Consider the following 18,641-nt stretch of genomic DNA (forward strand, 5'->3'; position numbering starts at 1 on the left):
GCTTTCAGGGATGTTACTCGTGAAATAATTCAATCCAGGGGAAATAATTGACGGAATATGGCCGGTGCAAGCGAATGCTAGGAATGCAACAAAGCTTGGTACCTCGTCACATCATCATTCATCATTTAATTGTTGTAACAGAGAGGAAATATGAAATTGTAAGATATTTTTAGGATGTACCAAGACCTCTTAGAAACTGGAATTGAAATTGGAATTGCTTCGTTTGATGTATGCGTTTTTTTTTGTTTTTTGTTTTTTGAAAAACCTGTAGGAGAACAACAAAAACAACTTTATTTGAATGATGATGAGTGGGGAGTCGCGAGAAGCTAATAGACGAGTTCAGAAAATCCCAGAGTGCTTAGGGCCGCTTTGAACTGTGGGAGTTTACTAATACGAAAGAAACGGGTGGCCTCCAAACTGTTCGGATTTCTCCCCTACCGGTCCATTGTCCACGACGTGTCAAGGTCAGCGGAAGCGAAATGTGAAGGATTATTCTTCGTTCCCCCGCTCAGCAAGCGCCCAGGATGCAATGCGTGCGCAAAGAGCACTGGGATTTTCTGAACTCGTCTATTGCGACTAATGCTAGATGCATCCGGGGTGCAAGTTCGGAATCAGTGGCCCATCGTAACTATCATTATTGTCTATCTAATATCAAGAATTGATCGTTAATTACTAATACGAAAGATTATGCCTCGCTCTTCAGTATTTCGCGGAATAATTGAAGTTAAAGCTCGCACTATTTCAGCACCGTGCTAAGGCACTCGCCATCTATTTGATATTTCCTACTGGGCGAGTGCGGCTGAAGCTTTTCAACGTGCTTTTCAAGGTTTTGTCACAGGAAAATTAATTAGACGTCAAGACACGCGAAGACTTGGTGATAGGTAGCACTCCCCACCACATAATATGTTCATTCACATCTACAGTTAAGGTTTTTCCCACAGTACAAACGGCACGGTGCCACACGTTGTATACGCAATTTGTACTACATCGTAGTGCCCTCATATGGGCTCTTCTACCATATATTGAAATAAATATATAAATAAACAAACAAACAAAATATTGTGTAAATATCTGCTCATTACGGCTCTTGCTCATATGAGTAATGGGAGGCAGAGAAATGAGTCCGTGTGGGATTTGAGTCCCGCCGGTGACCGTTTTCTTCGTGGCACCCAGGGGCGGATCTAGAGGGGGGGGGGGGGGGTCCGGATGTCATGACCCGCTCAATTTCTGTCATTAGACAGAGTTTCAATTGACCTTGACAGTGTAGTAGCATGCCATCCAAGGCAGGACCCCCCCCCCCCCCCCCCCCCCCAATCCTAGATCTGCCTCGGGTGGCACCAAAGAAATTTAGCTGTAGCTGTGTCTAACTGTTACAGAAAAGTAATTATTGTTCTTTTTTTCTATGTGTTATACCGGATACTTTTAGATTTAGATATCATGAAGTATTTGTAAATGACATGTAATTACTTTTGCAATATTCATATTTCATAATACATTTGGAGGGATGAGACACCAAAACGTTTTACGGTCACTGCCTCGGAATCAACCAGTGACATTTGCCTCCTTGTGTGCATTTCACGTCTCAGTGGAATAAGAAATATATTGTTTTCTTCATATTCTGTCCTCATTGCTCCCCTTTTCTTCCACACCAGTGCTGTCCTTCTTCCTCAGACACATGCTCACTGCCCACTGCTCACGCTGCTTACGCCCTCACCGGCATAACCTGGAGTACCCTCCACACCGCATCAGCAGCATCAGTCGATCGCATTGTTGTGCCATGGTTTCTTGACGCTGCACTTGACGCCATTTTGAACGACCGAACTTTGGTAGGCTTATGCCTCTAACTTCATGCAAACTCGCTGTTAGCGTTTTATTCTCGTATCATCATTGTTCAGTGTTGATGTGCGACAAATATTTTCACTGGCATATTTGCATGTCAACGATTTTACGCGGTCGAATATGTGTTTGTCGCCTTGTACAGGGCGTTGGCTTTCTGTGTTTCTGTAAAACTTTTGTGTACCTTTACTTTACTAACGTCTCACAACAGCTGGTACACAATTTCGTTTATTGAAAGGTATTTTCACTTTTTATGTGATCGTGCAACAACTGCATAGCAGCCTGGCGAGCCTTGAAATGGTGTCAGTTTGTGATCATTGACAGGTTCCACATTACATGAGATATACCTGTAACGAGCCCAGTTTCATACGTTTGGAACAGTAAACGAGAAAACAAACTTTTTGATTCGCATCGGGCGTGGATTCGCTTCTTGTACGAGCGATATTTTCTTATGTTGTCTCCTGTAAGTTCGTAGAACAAGTGTTCTGCAAAGTGACGCCAAGCATATGGAGAACATAAGGGGTTTACTGCTCGACTGTACTAGAGCTATGTTTCTCAGATATCGTTTTATATGGTACGGTATGAGGTTGATAATATCCGTGGCTGTTTTTTTTTAAATAGTGCCATTTGGTATTCATGTGAGAACTCGTCGATGGTCTGTTTTCTTTGAAGGTAGTTGCTGGAACGAAAAGAAAATGAGCTACCAAATGCAGACTGGGGCACCACCAGCTTCGAGAACCAGTAAGCATTAGCCAGGGCATAATTTTTCTCATTGGGGAATTCTTTTGGGGTGAGAGGTTGCATGTGGAAGTCTGTTCTGGTGTGCGGTCTCATTGTCCATACATACATCTGTCAAATGTGCAATAAGTTTCGTAACAGCTTTTTGTTATTAGTTGGCAAGTTTGATCTTCAAGCAACTTTGGGTTCTGCATTTCAGTGAGCCACAACAACTATACGAACCAAGGTGATCTCCCAGTCAATGCCAAAGAACAGACTATAATGTGGCAGCAAGGCAACTACATGGCCGATTCTGGAATTCACTCTGGCATCACAACACAGGTCCGCATAATGAGATGATTTTTTTCTTTTCTCATCATGGGGAGCCATTTTGCACACGTCCATTCACCAATACCAAAGTTGCTGGTTCGAACCAGGTTGAGGACGCCAGCAACTTTGCATCATGGTATCAATGGACCATTTCCATCTTCGCGTCGCCCCTGGCGACGGAATGTCGAACGTCGTGTCTTTCCCCACAATAATGGTGACGCGCTTTTCGGACTGGCACGTTGCGTGGGAAAGTATAAAGAGAAGATTGGAAGAAGAATGCGGAAAGAGTGAAAGCGCATTGTACTCGTTACCAGACCTCAAACGTCCGCATAACCTTGAAACCGATTATATCCCCACAATGAACATGACAGTCTCCCTCAAGTGGGTCCATAGCGATGTTTTCCACTCAAAGATGGCGGACGCAAGGTCCGGGCATGCGCATACGCTTTGTCGGAAATGGTCCATTGCCTAGACACTATTTTACACTTTCTTTAGGCAGCTTTGGACATCAACATCCCTGGCAAAGGACGCTTATACTTAAAGTCCTTCACAGGCAATGTTGATGGTGGTTTATGGTGAGATTGCGGAGCATCTACAGAACCCTCAGGTGGACAAAAACGAACCAAGTACCAAACACTGTTGCTTTGCTCATGGTTGTCCTATGAGTGACCATATGATATCACTATTATTATTATTATTATTATTATTATTATTATTATTATTATTATGAAACTGTTTTGTCTTGTGTCAAGCACTTTGTGTCATCTCGCATACTGCAAAAGTAGTAGTGTTTGCGGGGAACTAATTTTCGCGAATTTAAAGTCCTCCGAAATATTGTTAATGAGGACAGGAAAGTATTGAAAAATTGTAATTTGCAACGAATGAGTTTCACTAAGTGGAACTGATCTACTTGGTGCAATCCATTGTATCACTATTATTTCACTACTAGACATCAATTCCACATTCATTCGAACACCATTTCATCATCTACCCCTGTCCTCAACTTGAGAATGTATGTGTGATCGTCAGTGTCATGTTCACCACGGGAAGGTTTGATTCTGCATAGGTAGAACTGCAAGGAAGCTGGGCAGCTGGTGGTTACGAACTTTCATACTTAAATGCCCTGAGATTGAGGAATAACTTGATGAACACAATAAAAGAAACAAAACACAGCTGAAACTTTGTTTACACAACCACAAATATATATACCCGAGGAGGGTAGGAAGAAAGGAAGGCTTTCACTTCTGGTGTGAACCCCAAAGGACCCTTTTGAGGTCATTCGGCTCTCTTGCTAAGACAGTGGAGAAATCCCACATGGGGATGCAATTGTTACATTCCTTGAGATGCTATGCAATTTTCAAATTAATGCGAAACTGACATGTGACCTGATGTTGGTGAATGTGAGCAGGTCAGTTTCACATTTAGAAATTGTAAAGCATCTCCAGGAATGTAGTAATTGCGTCCCCATGTGGGATGTCTCCGCTGTCTTAGGAAGAGAGCTGAATGACCTGAAAAGCGTTGTAAAGGAGACTACAGCGATTTCCAGTTCAGGGAACCGTATAAGTAGACAGTTTTTGGCGTTCACACCGAAAGTCAGTCTTCCTTTCTCCCTGTCCTTCTCCTTGAGTTTATATGTGTAGTCGTAATAATAATTAGGGGCTTTATGTCTCGAGACAACTGTGATCATATTTGTAGGTGTGTATATAAAGTTTTAACTGTGGTTGAGATTTTGTTGTGTTCGTCAAGTTCTTCCTCAATACTGAGGTATTCAAGCATGGAAGCTCTATGTGGCTGTTCCTGATACCTTGGTGAAGCCTCAGACTTCAGCATTCTTGCCCAGATGAAGGCTGTGGTACAACCGCATAGAAGCAACCCCATTGCAAAGTTAAAGTCCCGTGAAATATTCCCTAAACATCTTGCCTAGCGGATTTGCAGATCATTGTGACAGCGAAATTAACCACTTTTACAGTATGCCAAGTCACATTTCCTGCATATCACAAAGTTTCGTATGAGTTGTGCATCAGAACCAGAGCTCGGCATTTTGACTCACGATAACTCACAATCACAATCATCTGATGCAGCGTGCGGCCATTTCAGTCGCACGCGTAATCAGCGGTGGTTGCTATGGCGTCCGTCATCGCGTACTCGCAGGAAAACTATTTGCAGCGCCGGTGCGGTACTGTACTCACTCAGCCGAGGATTGCTGGTTATCGCGGGCTAAGACGCTACGAGAAAAAAAAGCAGTGACACTGGTGATTGCCGACACACGTTCGCGATATTATAAAGCGTCATCATGGGGCATTACTGGTGCACTCATACGATAATGATAACACACGTGCCACCCTGCAGCGTCAGCGGCTGACGCTGCATCATCTCTGATATGATACAGGAGCGGTCTGTGAGAGGAAACAGCTATCTCATTTTTGGGGGAGAGAGGGTATGTTATCATAACTAGCGACAGCCTGTTGGTTGTAAATTCTGGCGTATAGGATTTGCAATAAGAGCGGGCTTCCAGTCCTGGGCACAGGAAGGACCAAATGAAAGAATGATAACAATAATAATAATTGGTGGGTTTATTATTATTAATAATAGGGGTTTATGTCGCGAGACAGCTGAGATCATGAGCGACACCACAGCGGTCGGTCTAAAGATTGCTTTTTTCCACCTGAGGTTCATCTGCGATGAAGGCTCACCAAACAGCACCCCGTATGTAACATCCCTCACGGAAGGCGGCGTTTCTAAGCAACTAGTACCCTATCACAAAGTTCCTCGGGCAGATTCGAGCCCGCGATCTTGTGATCATAAGGCAAACACGTTACGCCGATGAACCGCTGAGGCCGGTAACGGCCAAAAGAGTGCAATGTAGAACGTTTCGTGTAGCAAACTACAAAGACATTAGAGAGTTTTAGTGCATCATACGTAGGGCCTGACTTTTTCGGGTTTTATTTTTGTCCAAATTCGGGGGGTAAATATCGGGTGATATTTTTCATTTGAAAATTCGGGTGTATTCGGGTTAAATCCTGTTATGGCATATTCTGTCGTCAGGAATTCGGGTGTATTCGGGTGATTTTTTTTTGTTTAATAAAAATTTGTCTTAACATGGAACTAATGTTTAGCAATGTTATCAAACTTTATTTTAATGCACACTTATGAGTGTGCCACACGACCCGGATGTTTTCGGGTAGATTCGGGTTAAACCCGAATTTTACAGATTTCATTCGGGGGGTAAATATCGGGCGGATACGGGTTTAACCCTAAAAAGTCAGGCCTTCATACGCTATCGGCCTTGCGTATGTAAGGGATAGTGTCGGCGGTTTTGCGCATGCGGAATACATAAAGAGAGGTTCGCACAGTGTGCAGAACCATCACGCTATCCGTTACGTACACAAAGGCGATAGCGTACGATGCACTGTCGTGCCACGGCCTTGTCGCCGGCTCCGGAAATACTGTGCTTTAAACGTATAATAGTGATTTGCATACCGCAAGTGACATCCAGGGGAGTTTGTGTACACGCAAACTAGTGTTCTGGAAACAGGACAAATTGTGATTTTCTTGAAGGCGTGGTGGAAGCCGTTACAAAAACGAGAGGCTTCTTGTAGTCCGGTTGTATTGAGATTGCTTTTTCGCGCCGCAACGGGGCGCCACAGTGTGATCACACTGCTCAGACCAGCAAGATAAGATGACAGCTGCGCGCAACCATAAAAACTCCCCTCCTCATTCATGTTGCATCAGCCTTGTTTAAGATAATCGCGAGTCCCTTGTCAAAATGATTGCAGTCACGTTAGACTCTTCGCTTCGGTGATTGTGATCGTACATATCGTGATTTATCGCACTCGCGAGTTTTTTTTTTGCCGACGTCTGATCAGAACTGCAAATGTGTGAGGAAAAAGCGTACAGGGTTGTTCAGTTATTGGCTTTCGTGCACAGTATTATGTTGAATTCCAATGGCGGTGTCGGAGCAAGTGGCACACTCCGCAGTGGAGCGGCTTGATCTGGCCTAGAGCAAGTGATCCAAATCTGCAACTGGAACACTTGTGCCCACCTTGGAGTTTAGCCCTGGCGAATCTTCCTTGGTGGATGGCGGCCAGAGACCGAGGAAGAAGAAGAAGATTGCATTAATGTTCCAATACAACGCCATGTTTTGCAACATCAAGGTCCTCCTAATCTCCTAACGTTGCCCTGGTGATGTCTGGCTTATTGCTTTCTTCAAGAAACAAAATAGCTAACGTACGACGCGAAATACTAGTCACGGCGAAGACGCGTCGGGAAGCGGCCATGTTGCCGAAGCAGAGACAGGAAATAGGAAGCACGAGCGACAAGTGACACGTCACGTAGAGTTCCGGTTGAATCTGCCTATTTTGGCGGAGCAGTCTGGGTTGCTCCCTGGAGCGACCTTGGCTCGAATGCCGCTCCGAAGCTCCCATTGGAAGACTCCAGAACTGTTCCCAATCTGCCAATCGAACAGACTTGCTCTCGGCGGAGCAACAAAACTTGCTCTGGAAACGCTCCGAATCTGCCATTGGAATTCAACATTAGTGAATGAGGTGCTCTTTATTTTGTTATCTACGAGGCACCATGGGGTTCAGCTGCCAAACTGAAAATCTTTGCAATTGTTTCTTTGGCAGCGTAGCTTGCCACCATTTTATTTGTTGTGGCTACTGCTGTGTCAGCGAGAACAAGTTTGCAGCCATCACCAAGAGTACTTAAATTGCCATATCCTGCTAATACAAAAAAACGAGTGAAAAAAATAGGATGGTGCATCGGATGATTTGGTATTTTTATTGAAAAGTTTGATTAGGTTCAGATTGGCCGTCTTCCTATCAAGCTAAGTAAATTGTTCAGTTTGTTTACTTCGAAAGTTTGAAAGTTGCATAATGCATATTTTTATATTTCCTAGTGTTTCAAATTCGTATTCAAATTAGTACTGAAATAGACCTTGCCGTTATTTCATGACATAAAGCCACGAATTATGATTTGTCACATAGGAAAAAAGAAGCTAAAGCTCTTTTGGATGCATGTAGGGCATGAGTTTATAAAACGTCGCCAGTGGTCGGCCTTTTTGGGCCATTGTCAGTGTGCAGGTAGGCAACGTTTGAGTGGGTGACGTCAGAAGGTCACTTAGAACATGACTTTTGAACGTCAGCTTAGACATGAATAGACTTTTTCTGCTTGTGTGAACTGTTGCCAGACCATCCACTTCCGCTTTGACCCTTAGTGGGGACCTATAGCATATTTGAATTTTAAAAAAATGTTGTAATCCACAGGCACCGTCAGTATCGGGAAAAGATGATGAGCTTACGGACGAGCAAATGGTGTTTGACTGGGAACAGCCAGGATTTGGACAGGGCTTCACGCCTGACCAAGTCGATGGTAAGGCAGTGTTTACTTCAGTCTGAAGTATTTCGAAAGGTTCTTGGCTTTCTGTGTCTTGATCTATATACTGGGTCTCTTGTTGTGGTAGTCTTGGAATCTACTACAATGGGAAGGTATAAATGCACACTGTGAACAAAGAACATTTTTAGTTTTGGGACATAACAGAAATTTCGGAACCAAACATTAGTTTGTTTGGGCTGTACTGTGTCTTGCTTCTTTTATTTTCCTAATTTGAAGAGTCCTCCTACAAGTTTAATGACCAGCCCCACTTTGGAAAGATGCAGAGTGATAATCTGTATTTTCCCAAGAGAACCTAGTGACATTAGAATGCAATGAGAACCACAAACAGTCTGCCTCAACTGTATGTCTCTCTGCATTGGTCCATTTGGAGCCCGATCACTTCCTTTCTAGCAAAATAACCAATTTGTTCTTGCCGCTTACTTGTTTTATGAATATTTCTGCTGGAACATATCCGTTGGGTGGGCCAGTTCTTAGCTTGAAATGTCACATTGAGTCACAGAGTATGCTATGCGTATTAATATCTTCCACTCCTGCTATCCACAGAAATGAACCAACAGCTAAGCCAGACAAGGTCACAACGGGTGCGAGCAGCCATGTTTCCAGAGACCCTGGATGAAGGCATTGAGATCCCATCCACCCAGTATGATCCTGCTCAACCTACAGCTGTGCAGAGACTCTCCGAGCCTTCCCAAATGCTCAAGCACGCCGTTGTAAACCTCATCAACTATCAAGTGCGTATCACTTATGCCATCAACATTTACTAACAGAAAGTGTGCATGCCGTGGATGGTAACAAGAAAGCCTCTGTTTCAGGACGATGCTGATTTGGCCACCCGTGCCATACCAGAGCTAATAAAATTGTTAAACGATGAAGACCAAGTTGTAGTTAGTCAAGCAGCAATGATGGTCCATCAGTTGTCGAAGAAAGAGGCCTCTCGCCACGCTATCATGAACTCTCCGCAGATGGTAGCGGCTTTGGTAAGGGCCATGTCGACGTCAAATGACTTGGAGACCACTCGGTGTGCTGCTGGGACCTTGCACAACTTGTCCCATCACCGGCAAGGTTTATTAGCCATCTTCAAATCTGGTGGCATCCCAGCACTGGTCAAGCTGCTCAGGTACAGAGTTGCTGCACATTTTTAGCATGTTCTGAATGTTGTGCTGGTTGACGGTTTGCATTTCTGCCTCGTTGACCTCTGGTTTAAGTTAGGGTGCATAGTAGGGCCATGCACAAATTGCTTTCAAGTGAAGGCCGTTTCCAGAATTAGTATAATCTGGATTGAGTAATTCACGTAGAAGGTCCATAAATTTCGGTTTGAAATAGCTATTGGTAACTAGTGCATAAGTGGGAGTGCTTACGCTAGAGATGAAACCTTCCACAGCTCGCCGGTGGAGTCTGTGCTATTCTACGCGATCACCACCTTGCACAACCTGCTGCTGCACCAAGAAGGCTCCAAAATGGCCGTGCGGCTTGCTGGAGGACTTCAAAAAATGGTGTCACTTCTTCAAAGAAACAATGTCAAATTTCTGGCCATAGTAACCGACTGTCTTCAAATCCTTGCCTATGGAAATCAAGAGAGCAAGGTAGGTGCATTTATGTATTTGTTTTTTTCTTTTCTTTTCAAGGATAGACTACACTGAAACCTACATACTAACAAACCAAAACCCAGAGAAGTTTGAGTGCAGACACAGCAGGCGATCACACAGCACTCCATTCTGCTGTGCCCTATTCCGGTACCTGCACTCCAACTTCTTTGGACGTGTCTATGAACAAGCCGAACAGTTTGTGTTAATAACAAACCAGAGTAAATCTTAGCTGCTATATCGAACTTGACCAGAACTGGCTGTTTATGCTAAAGCTTGTGGTGGATAACAGAAATAATGCGGGCCTGGTGCTTTGGTGCCCAGTTTACATTTTGGTTTTCATCATTACAGTTGATCATTCTGGCCAGTGGTGGCCCTGCAGAGCTGGTACGCATCATGCGTTCCTACACCTATGAAAAGCTGCTTTGGACCACATCAAGGGTGCTCAAGGTGTTGTCCGTGTGTTCTAGCAACAAGCCGGCCATTGTTGAAGCAGGTGCGAGGCTCCATGTTGTCTCTTGCGGGTAAACTTTTTGTTTAACTTCATTGCTTGTTACAGGTGGTGTTCAAGCAACTGCAATGCACCTGGGCCACCAGAGCCAACGCCTTGTACTGAAGTGTCTTTGGACTCTACGTAACTTGTCTGATGCAGCTATTAAACAGGAGAATGTTGACGGTCTACTTTCTAGCCTCGTCCAGCTCTTGGGAAGCAATGATATCAATGTAGTGACCTGTGCTGCTGGCATCCTGTCAAACCTTACTTGCAACAACCATCGGAATAAGGTGACCGTCTGCCACGTCGGCGGCATCGAAGCTCTTGTGAGAACGGTCATCCAAGCTGGTGACAGGGAAGAGATAACTGAACCTGCTGTGAGTGTCATGGCCAAAGTTTGTTGTGCACATATTTTGTTAGCTCTTGGCTTCATTTCTGCGATGCCTCTCCAACAGGTCTGTGCCTTGAGGCACCTGACATGTCGCCACCCCGAAGCTGAGATGGCCCAGAATGCCGTGCGAAATAACTATGGACTGCAAGTGATTGTGAAGCTGCTTCACCCACCAAGCCGCTGGCCTCTCATTAAGGCTGTCATTGGTCTAATTCGCAATTTGGCTCTCTGCCCTGCTAATCATGCACCGCTTCGTGAACATGGTGCGATACCACGCCTTGTACAGCTGCTACACAAATCGTACCAAGACACTCAACGAGTAAGCCTTATTACACTCTACCAGCACGCAGCTTCTATGTGGGCTATTCTATTCTTGTATGCTGCCCCGTGTTACTTATTCAGTTGCACACTTGTACATGAGTTAGGGCATGCTGAAGCATGCATCTGTTTTATGTTTTTATTCGAGATGACTCATGTGCCATAACTAAAAAAGGCTACGGATGTGCAGTGAAGGATAGTAAGTAATACTGCACTTTCACACCTCCTCCACTGAGAATTGTCTAGAAGTCAACCACTGATAACCTCCCACTGTTCTGGGATTTTGTCATCACGGGATTGGATTTAGTAGCTAATGCAAAAACACTGTGTCCTATGACTCGTTGTATCCTATCTTTGCCCTAACCGTGACAAACTTAAATGTAGTCGTAGTTCCCACAAGCACGCATAAATCATTGTTTCCTAGAGCCTCAGTTGCTTTTGTGCCATAGAAACTGTAATCACTGTCGTAATCACAAATCATTCTTTTGATGGCTTAGTACTATAAACCATGCGGTAACAAAGAAGAAAAAACACCCTCAGCACTTAATGCTGTATATCTATGTATATTAAAACCCAGGGATTGAGAAGAGACAAACACAACAAAAATCTCCTGCACAGCTTGAGATGTTTGCTGCGTTGTAGTTGAATGTGAGATTTTCGTTATCACCAGGGGCTCGATGCTCAACTTTTCATTATTCCCTACTGCGCAATACATGCGTGACTTTCACTGTGATTTGTCATGTACTCCCGCACGATGACCAATCGTGTCGTTTCTTTAAATGCTGGCCTACCGAAACGGTTTTCATGTGCCGTTGCAACGGTTGCGTGACGTTTGGAGCGCACCAATTTCTATAATAACGATAACGAACGGTATGTTCAGCTCAGCATTTTCACCCCAGGCATGCTTGCTTTCTCACTGCCTTGTTTTTAACCCATAATTTGATGATGCTTTTGGGACTAAAGATGTGCCAAGCAATATGCACAGCTTACAATATTCTTTACTGAAATTTCAGTGTCCACAGTTGTCAAATTTTGCAACGATTCTGCTAATACTAGCTAGGCCTGAACTACTGTCGTGTTTTTGTGACCTCGCGTTTTACAATACATGTTTCAAATCAATACTCTACCTCTAGTCCATATCAGAGAAGGGTGATGGGTGTATTTTTGTTAGCACTTTCATTTTTGCTGCTTGCATATTTTTGTTTGTTTTCCATTTCTGATACTGGCCTTTTAGTTCTGTTTCCGTTGTATTTCCTTTACTGTTCCTAAGGGGCTGTGATGGGTGGATGCCCCTTTCAGCTTTCTAATTGTTATATAAGTGCTACGTTAAAGTACATAACTCGTACACGCAACAAAAATTTAAATTGCGCATCTTCCTGAATTTAAAAGACTGTGTGTCGAAACGTGTCTCCATCCCGCTTGCTGTATATCTGTGTCCTGTAAATATGGGTGATGCCCAGATGTCTTGCAAGTGTGCTGCAAGCCGTGCACAGACTTGCTTAGAATGTCACTAATAACGCTTCAGTATTGTGATGCAGCACAGGGGTCTGTTTCTCTGTCTGGTGGAGTCATTGGCATGTGTCTGTCCTCTTCCTAGCAACGCTCAAGTGTTGCCTCCAATGGAAGCCAGGGCGCCTATTCTGATGGGGTCCGGATGGAAGAGATAGTAGAAAGCACCGTTGGGGCACTACACATCCTGGCACGGGAAGCACATAATCGGGCTATCATTCGGGGGCTAAACGTCATTCCAGTGTTTGTCCAGGTTTGTAAGGTTCTTTTTGTCTGTCATAGCACGTTCTTTTACACGTTATCTTGTGAATGCAGCTCTTGTACAGCGAAATCGAGAACATTCAGAGAGTGGCAGCTGGTGTACTGTGTGAGCTCGCAGCTGATAAAGAAGGGGCCGAGATGATTGAGGCAGATGGTGCCACAGCACCCCTCACGGACCTCTTGCATTCCAGGAATGAAGGTGTAGGTAAGTATGAAGGAGTAAAAAGGGCCTTGGTGCAGCGCAAAGTTAACTATTCTGGGGAGCAACTGGTAAATCATTTTGGCTGTAGGGTAAACATTTTTTTTGTCAGCTGCTCTCCCCAATATTTTTTGGCCATTTGAAGCATCGAGTGTATGTTTCTCTCGATGTGGCGAAAGTGCCACGCTTTCCTTGCTGGAGTTAACGGAGCTTTGGTTTGTGTGTGACGGTTCAGACTGTTGTAAAGTAGGACATCAGTGTGACCTTATCATTAATTGAGCTTCCTCTCTATAGCCACCTATGCAGCAGCTGTGCTGTTCCGCATGTCGGAAGACAAACCTCAGGACTACAAGAAAAGGCTGTCAATGGAACTCACCAATTCATTGTTCCGTGAAGATGCTGGGCCTTGGGTTGGCACGGTAATTGTCCCACAGTCCTGTTTTTGTGGGCTTTTTTGACAGGTTTTCCTGCTGTCTACTTATAGGCAGCTGACATGGACATGAACTTGGATGCTTACCACGATCAAATGTACCAAGCAGGTCAAGGGCCCCCCAGCAGTCGTCACAACCCCTACTCTCAGCAGGGTGAGGCCTTTGTCCTCAGCAACAACCTCTGAACATCCTCTGAACACGTGGATGCTTATGTTACCCATTCTCACTCCTACAATTTCCTTCTGTTTCTTTGTACATCACTGTCCTGTAATATTGTTTGTGTAGCAAGTTTGATTGTTTTCTTTGTACTGACCAGACTAACACTGTATCATCACACATCATCTACCTTTCCTGTCCGGTGGTTGTGTTCCTAGTAGGGTATGCTGCAGTTTCTTCATGGTATTGTATACCTGCTCGACACACTAGGAACACTGTTTCAAATGCACATCCATTGTTTTTCTCGCTCGTAACATAATGGCATTTGTACCTACCAAGGCTGCTGCTGTCTGTTTCAGCAGGCGTAGCCAAGGTTCCCTTCCATATTTTTTTTATGAATCTGTGAACTTCAGGTAACATCGTGGAGACTTGGGGATAGTTTGTATCTTGAAAAGGTTGGCATAGCACAGCAACGTAGATGAGGAACAAAGACAGAGGAAGTGTAGTGTCTTCCTCTGCCTTTGCCCCTAGTCTACTTTGCTGCGCAATGCCAACCTGAACTTCAGGTAATCCTTGCAAAAATTCTGATGTAGTATTTAAAAGATTCTGTTTCATTTTTGAGGCTTCAGTGTGCACACCCCTCCCCGACTGTGTCACTGCCTCTTGAGTCATTAGAGAGCAGTCACTGCATGAGTGTTTCCAACCAGCATAATTCAAGCTATGCTGTTTGGTCTCAAGTAGATGAAGAGTACAGCTTAAATACTCATTTTTACTTCAAAGATGCTGGGAAAAGACAACTTGTGGAAAGTAATTTGTATATATACCCTGCTACAGTGCAGCTCTTTTCCTGGTGGCAAGGGTAACCTTGTCAATGCTGGATGCTGAAAGCGACTAGTTAACCTTTGTGATATGTGAACGTTGTTTCGAAAGTGAACTTCTCAAGCTAAATTTTGGACAGGCGTTGGTTGATAAATGCCTTCTCCTTCCCATGTTGGATGGCAGTGCAGGAGATGAACTGCGCAGTTGTCTGTATATTGGGTTGTAACAAAAGTTGAAATACAGACAAACGACACCTTTCCGGTTGGCCAATTCCAGATGCTTTCTATCGATTGCTGCTTTCAGTTGGCCCAATTGGGAACAGTACATGTTGTAATTAACCGTCAGGTTGGGTGGCAGAAACTCTTACTACACTGCCCACAAGATATACAGCATCTTCTTAGAATGCAGAGTGGCTTTTGGAGTGGTTATGGTGGCTCGTTTAGTCTTCCCCAGGACCCATTTGGCACCATATTGTTATGAGCGATCCATTTTTCACCGCCCATAATTGTCAGTTTCAAAAGTGGTCAGTTGAGCAGAGAATCACGGATGGAAATGCGCTATGAACTTCTGCTACAACCCAATATATTTTCCTTGTTTGCGAGCCTTTTTGCAAGATACATTTCATGCTCCCCTCCATACGAGATGTTTACCAACTTGCTATTTCAAATGATAAGCACCATATGAGCTTTAATAGTGCCAATGCGGCGGTTGAGCGTGGAGTTCCTTGGTAATACTCCAGCGGGTGATATGCTGTGTTACAGCAAGACAGATGCTTCAAAGATTAATCTGTTCTGGAGTCTCGTACTTTGCCTAAAAACACTGACAATTATTTGCATACTGGTATCTCTTCTTTACAAATTCTGAAATATGGGCGCATAACATACGTTTTGCAGCCTGTGCATTACGAGCATGATATCATGAGCGTTGCTCACCATTGTGTGTTCGTGCGAACATTGGAGGACGCATGTTGTTCATGACGTGAGATCGCGAAAACTTGTGTAGATTGGAGAGCTTCTCTCTTAAGGGTTATGAGGTCAAAGGTGTCTCCAGGAACGTTCCAGAGCGGACAGGAAGAGATTGGTTGAGGAAGGCAGGCCTTTTCTGATGTGTGTACTAATATGTGGGTATTGTTTTTTGTGGATTCGCCATACTAACCTGCTGCCAAAACTCCTCCTGAGCTGTCCTTCATCAGGGAGGATCTGTGACGGTGGTATGCATTCAGAATTCTCAGTTGTGCATCTTGTATGCTGCATGGATGTCTATCTCAGCATGTTTGTATGTGTCTGTCACCACTAAACCATACCCTTACAGAATCGCAGTTAACAGTGCCATTGTTAGATAGATTGAGCTAGTATCTTACGTGGAAAAGTTATGCACATGCTATCTAGATTATGGCTTCTGCAACATAATTGTGCAATGCACAAAATCAAGCCACTGTGTACTCATTTGAGCTTTTACTTCAGCAGTGTTGAAAGTAGGCGTTGTCAGTACTTCAGACATACTTCAATTTATCTCATATTCAATATAATGCACTGGCATAATGTGTGCAAATCTGGTTTGGACATGCACGCTATAAGGCATGCAGCTTGTATTAGTATAGAAGCTTTTGCCACGGATTTTATAATGGCTGGTCACGCCTTACAGAACAGAGCAGATGTAACATTTTGCAGTAGTGATAGGCATACTGTGGAAACCTTATTATTTGGTGCCCCTAATTTTTGCAAATTGTGTAAACTGAAATTTCTAAATTTAATAATTTAGATTTTTCAGAAAAAAACAGTAAGGACAATCTAAGGCGTATCACAGAGTGAGGCAGTCAAACCACAAACTTTAGCGTCTAGATTTCACAAAATTTAGTGCCCAGTGCCTGATTTGCAAAAAATTGGGGTCGTGAAATTAAACTGTGTTAGTTTTCTGATGCTGTGACTTTGCATGTTCTTCCGCTTTATTTGCAGCTGTTACATCACGTCATTGTTCTTGCATTTTCCAGGTTATGACACTCAAGTCCCGATAGATTCCATGCAAGGGCTGGACTTGGGATCTTCTCAGAGTGCCCATAACTATGCCCCCATGGACACGGCCATGGATCTAGATGGTACTGGAGACTTGAACTTTGACCCTCTTGACCCTTCCCTTCCCTCACCTGCCCAGCAAGATAACAATGGACAGTTGGCTGCTTGGTACGACACAGATCTCTGAGAAGCTGTCCGTAAGTGTCTTCATGCTGGGAGCTGATCGAGAACACCTGAACCACATTTGGTGCAAGTTTACATTTTGTTTCCTTGGCGGAGCTTTCCTGTAGCATGCGGGAGCAATTTTGCGGAGAACCCTTGCCCCTAATGTTAGGTTCGGTGTTCGGTCAGCAACTATTGCCAGGTCCTGTGCTTTACAATCCTGTTTAAGGGTGTGTTAAAGAAACCAGTAGCTAGCTTTCTTTCTTTTTTTCACATATCTTTCTTCGTTTACCATAGTGACAGCGTTAGCGTATTCAGAGCAATCAAATATTTAAAAATTTGTGCAATCATGTTCATATTCCATCTTAACTTAACTTCAATGCCTCCTCAGCTTTTCCTCTGATCTTCATCATTTCCAGCATTAGTGAGATAGTATTCATTCCTTAACTTTCCAGTTAAGGATATGACATACATGCATGAGCTTTCTGGCAGCTTTGTTTTGTAATAAGACAGAATGATGTAAATGTGGCGTTTTGTGGTGTCCAGTCTTGATGCTGAAGCAGACCATCTGATCAGGATTTAGTCTTCTTGCCCCCAATCTTTATGTCCTTAACACAGTGTAGCCATTTTAATTTGTCCACTATAGTTCTGTCATGCACTGTCATAGTAACCAGTATTGAAATTGTCAAAGTCATGGTGTTTTCACTTCTGTGCAGTGTAGAGCAATGGGTGGTTTTTAGCTTGTGTGATACTTGTATTTATGTATTTGTGCATTGTAATTGAATAAACTTGAAGCAAATTAGTTTGCTTTCATCATTAAGTGTTGAATGAATGTGTGTGTGTATGTGCATGTGCAGTGTTATATGCATTGTACATGTGGTCATCACTGCGATTACCAGAGAGAGGTAGCTTGGTACTTGTCTCCTCTGCAGTTTGCAAGTTTTACATGGCTCTTTACACAGTGACAGCACTTTTCAATCATTTGCCACCTGTTGACTGTTTTTCTGATATGTTCAGCTCACAAGGTAGCAGGCAGTTTCACGTGCATTCCCCCCATTTTTGAAATTGCTCAATACAGCTCGGCTATACCGATCAGAGAAATCTTAAGGAGTAATTTCTCCGGAAGATTTCTATGATACCGAATACATGCACCCATAAACGTATGCCCCCCAGGAAGCTTCCTTCCCAGAGGTAGATTTCTGGGGAAATTGCTGAACTCCTCGTTTGCTGTTTTGTCATAAAGGATGTAAATCATTTCTAGTTGTGCAGTTAGGTGTTGCTTCATTCCCAACTACAATCAGGTAGAAATTGCTGTGGCTATGATTTAGCAGTATTTTGTTGAAAAATTTGAGATGTAATGAGTATTGTATAAAAAGTGCTAAAAATATGTGAAAAGTAGTACACAGTTTAATAATATTACTAAGGAATTCATAGATATAAGGGTGAAAGAGGTGAGTATGCTGGTCTTGGTTCTCACATGGCAGTCATTAGAATTTAGGCACTATGTTGCTGGAAACAAAGTGAAGGTGAATCATAATGGTACATGGTAATGGCAGCATGCACATACAAATTGCATTAAACAGTTCAGGTGAAAAATGTAACTCCGAGTTGTTTATGCAACAATTTCCACTTGAAACCACTTTGAAAACCTCTGCAAAGTGGTAAAAGAGGAAGCTGTAAAAGTGCATCTGCAAAGTGGTAAAAGAAGCTGTAAAAGTGTGTAACAGTGAAGTAATCTAATGTTGGAGAACGCTAGTGTCGCGCAATACCTGCGATACCGGATAAGAGGCTGTTATTGGATATAATGATCCTCTATTGAATGTCCAAGTTTCAAGAAATTCAGTGCACAAATAAAGCGTGGTGGTGGTGGTGAATGTTGAGTGGAGATGGTGACGGTGGTGAAGAAGAGTGGGAGAGACCTAGGCAAAGGCCACCGCGGATGTGTCTCTAAAGGCACAGGAGCAGGTTTGCTTCCTTAAGAAAGGCAGCCAGGGCAACTATTCTTTGGCTTCTTTCCACCGGAGTTGTAC

General features: G+C 43.6%; 1 protein-coding gene across 2 annotated transcripts; it reads left to right on the forward strand.

The window, feature by feature from the left end:
- Positions 1-1,721: 1,721 nt before the first annotated feature.
- On the forward strand, positions 1,722-17,413 carry LOC135377586 (armadillo segment polarity protein-like). Of its 2 annotated transcripts, none has more exons than XM_064610111.1 (15): positions 1,722-1,826; positions 2,509-2,577; positions 2,774-2,895; positions 8,148-8,253; positions 8,821-9,008; positions 9,090-9,394; positions 9,659-9,860; positions 10,212-10,356; positions 10,420-10,730; positions 10,809-11,063; positions 12,660-12,824; positions 12,887-13,037; positions 13,326-13,450; positions 13,516-13,615; positions 16,428-17,413. In XM_064610111.1, the coding sequence occupies exons 2-15, from the start codon at positions 2,532-2,534 to the stop codon at positions 16,634-16,636; spliced, it is 2,430 nt and encodes an 809-aa protein (XP_064466181.1). In that variant the 5' UTR covers positions 1,722-1,826; positions 2,509-2,531; the 3' UTR covers positions 16,637-17,413. The 2 variants fall into 2 exon arrangements, with proteins under 2 accessions (XP_064466181.1, XP_064466182.1); XM_064610112.1 differs by lacking the exon at positions 1,722-1,826 and adding an exon at positions 1,866-2,074.
- The last annotated feature ends 1,228 nt before the right edge of the window (positions 17,414-18,641 follow it).

Source organism: Ornithodoros turicata, chromosome 1, assembly GCF_037126465.1.
Source record: "Ornithodoros turicata isolate Travis chromosome 1, ASM3712646v1, whole genome shotgun sequence".
Taxonomy (NCBI): domain Eukaryota; kingdom Metazoa; phylum Arthropoda; class Arachnida; order Ixodida; family Argasidae; genus Ornithodoros; species Ornithodoros turicata.

What these genes read in the sequence shown, in the direction of transcription:
- LOC135377586 (XM_064610111.1), top strand. Translation starts at nt 2,532, where the DNA reads ATGAGCTACCAAATGCAGACTGGGGCACCACCAGCTTCGAGAACCA. An exon ending in GCCGGCCATTGTTGAAGCAG is followed by an intron (nt 10,357 to 10,419) that starts GTGCGAGGCTCC and finishes TGCTTGTTACAG; the next exon opens with GTGGTGTTCAAGCAACTGCA. An exon ending in TTCCAGGAATGAAGGTGTAG is followed by an intron (nt 13,038 to 13,325) that starts GTAAGTATGAAG and finishes TCCTCTCTATAG; the next exon opens with CCACCTATGCAGCAGCTGTG.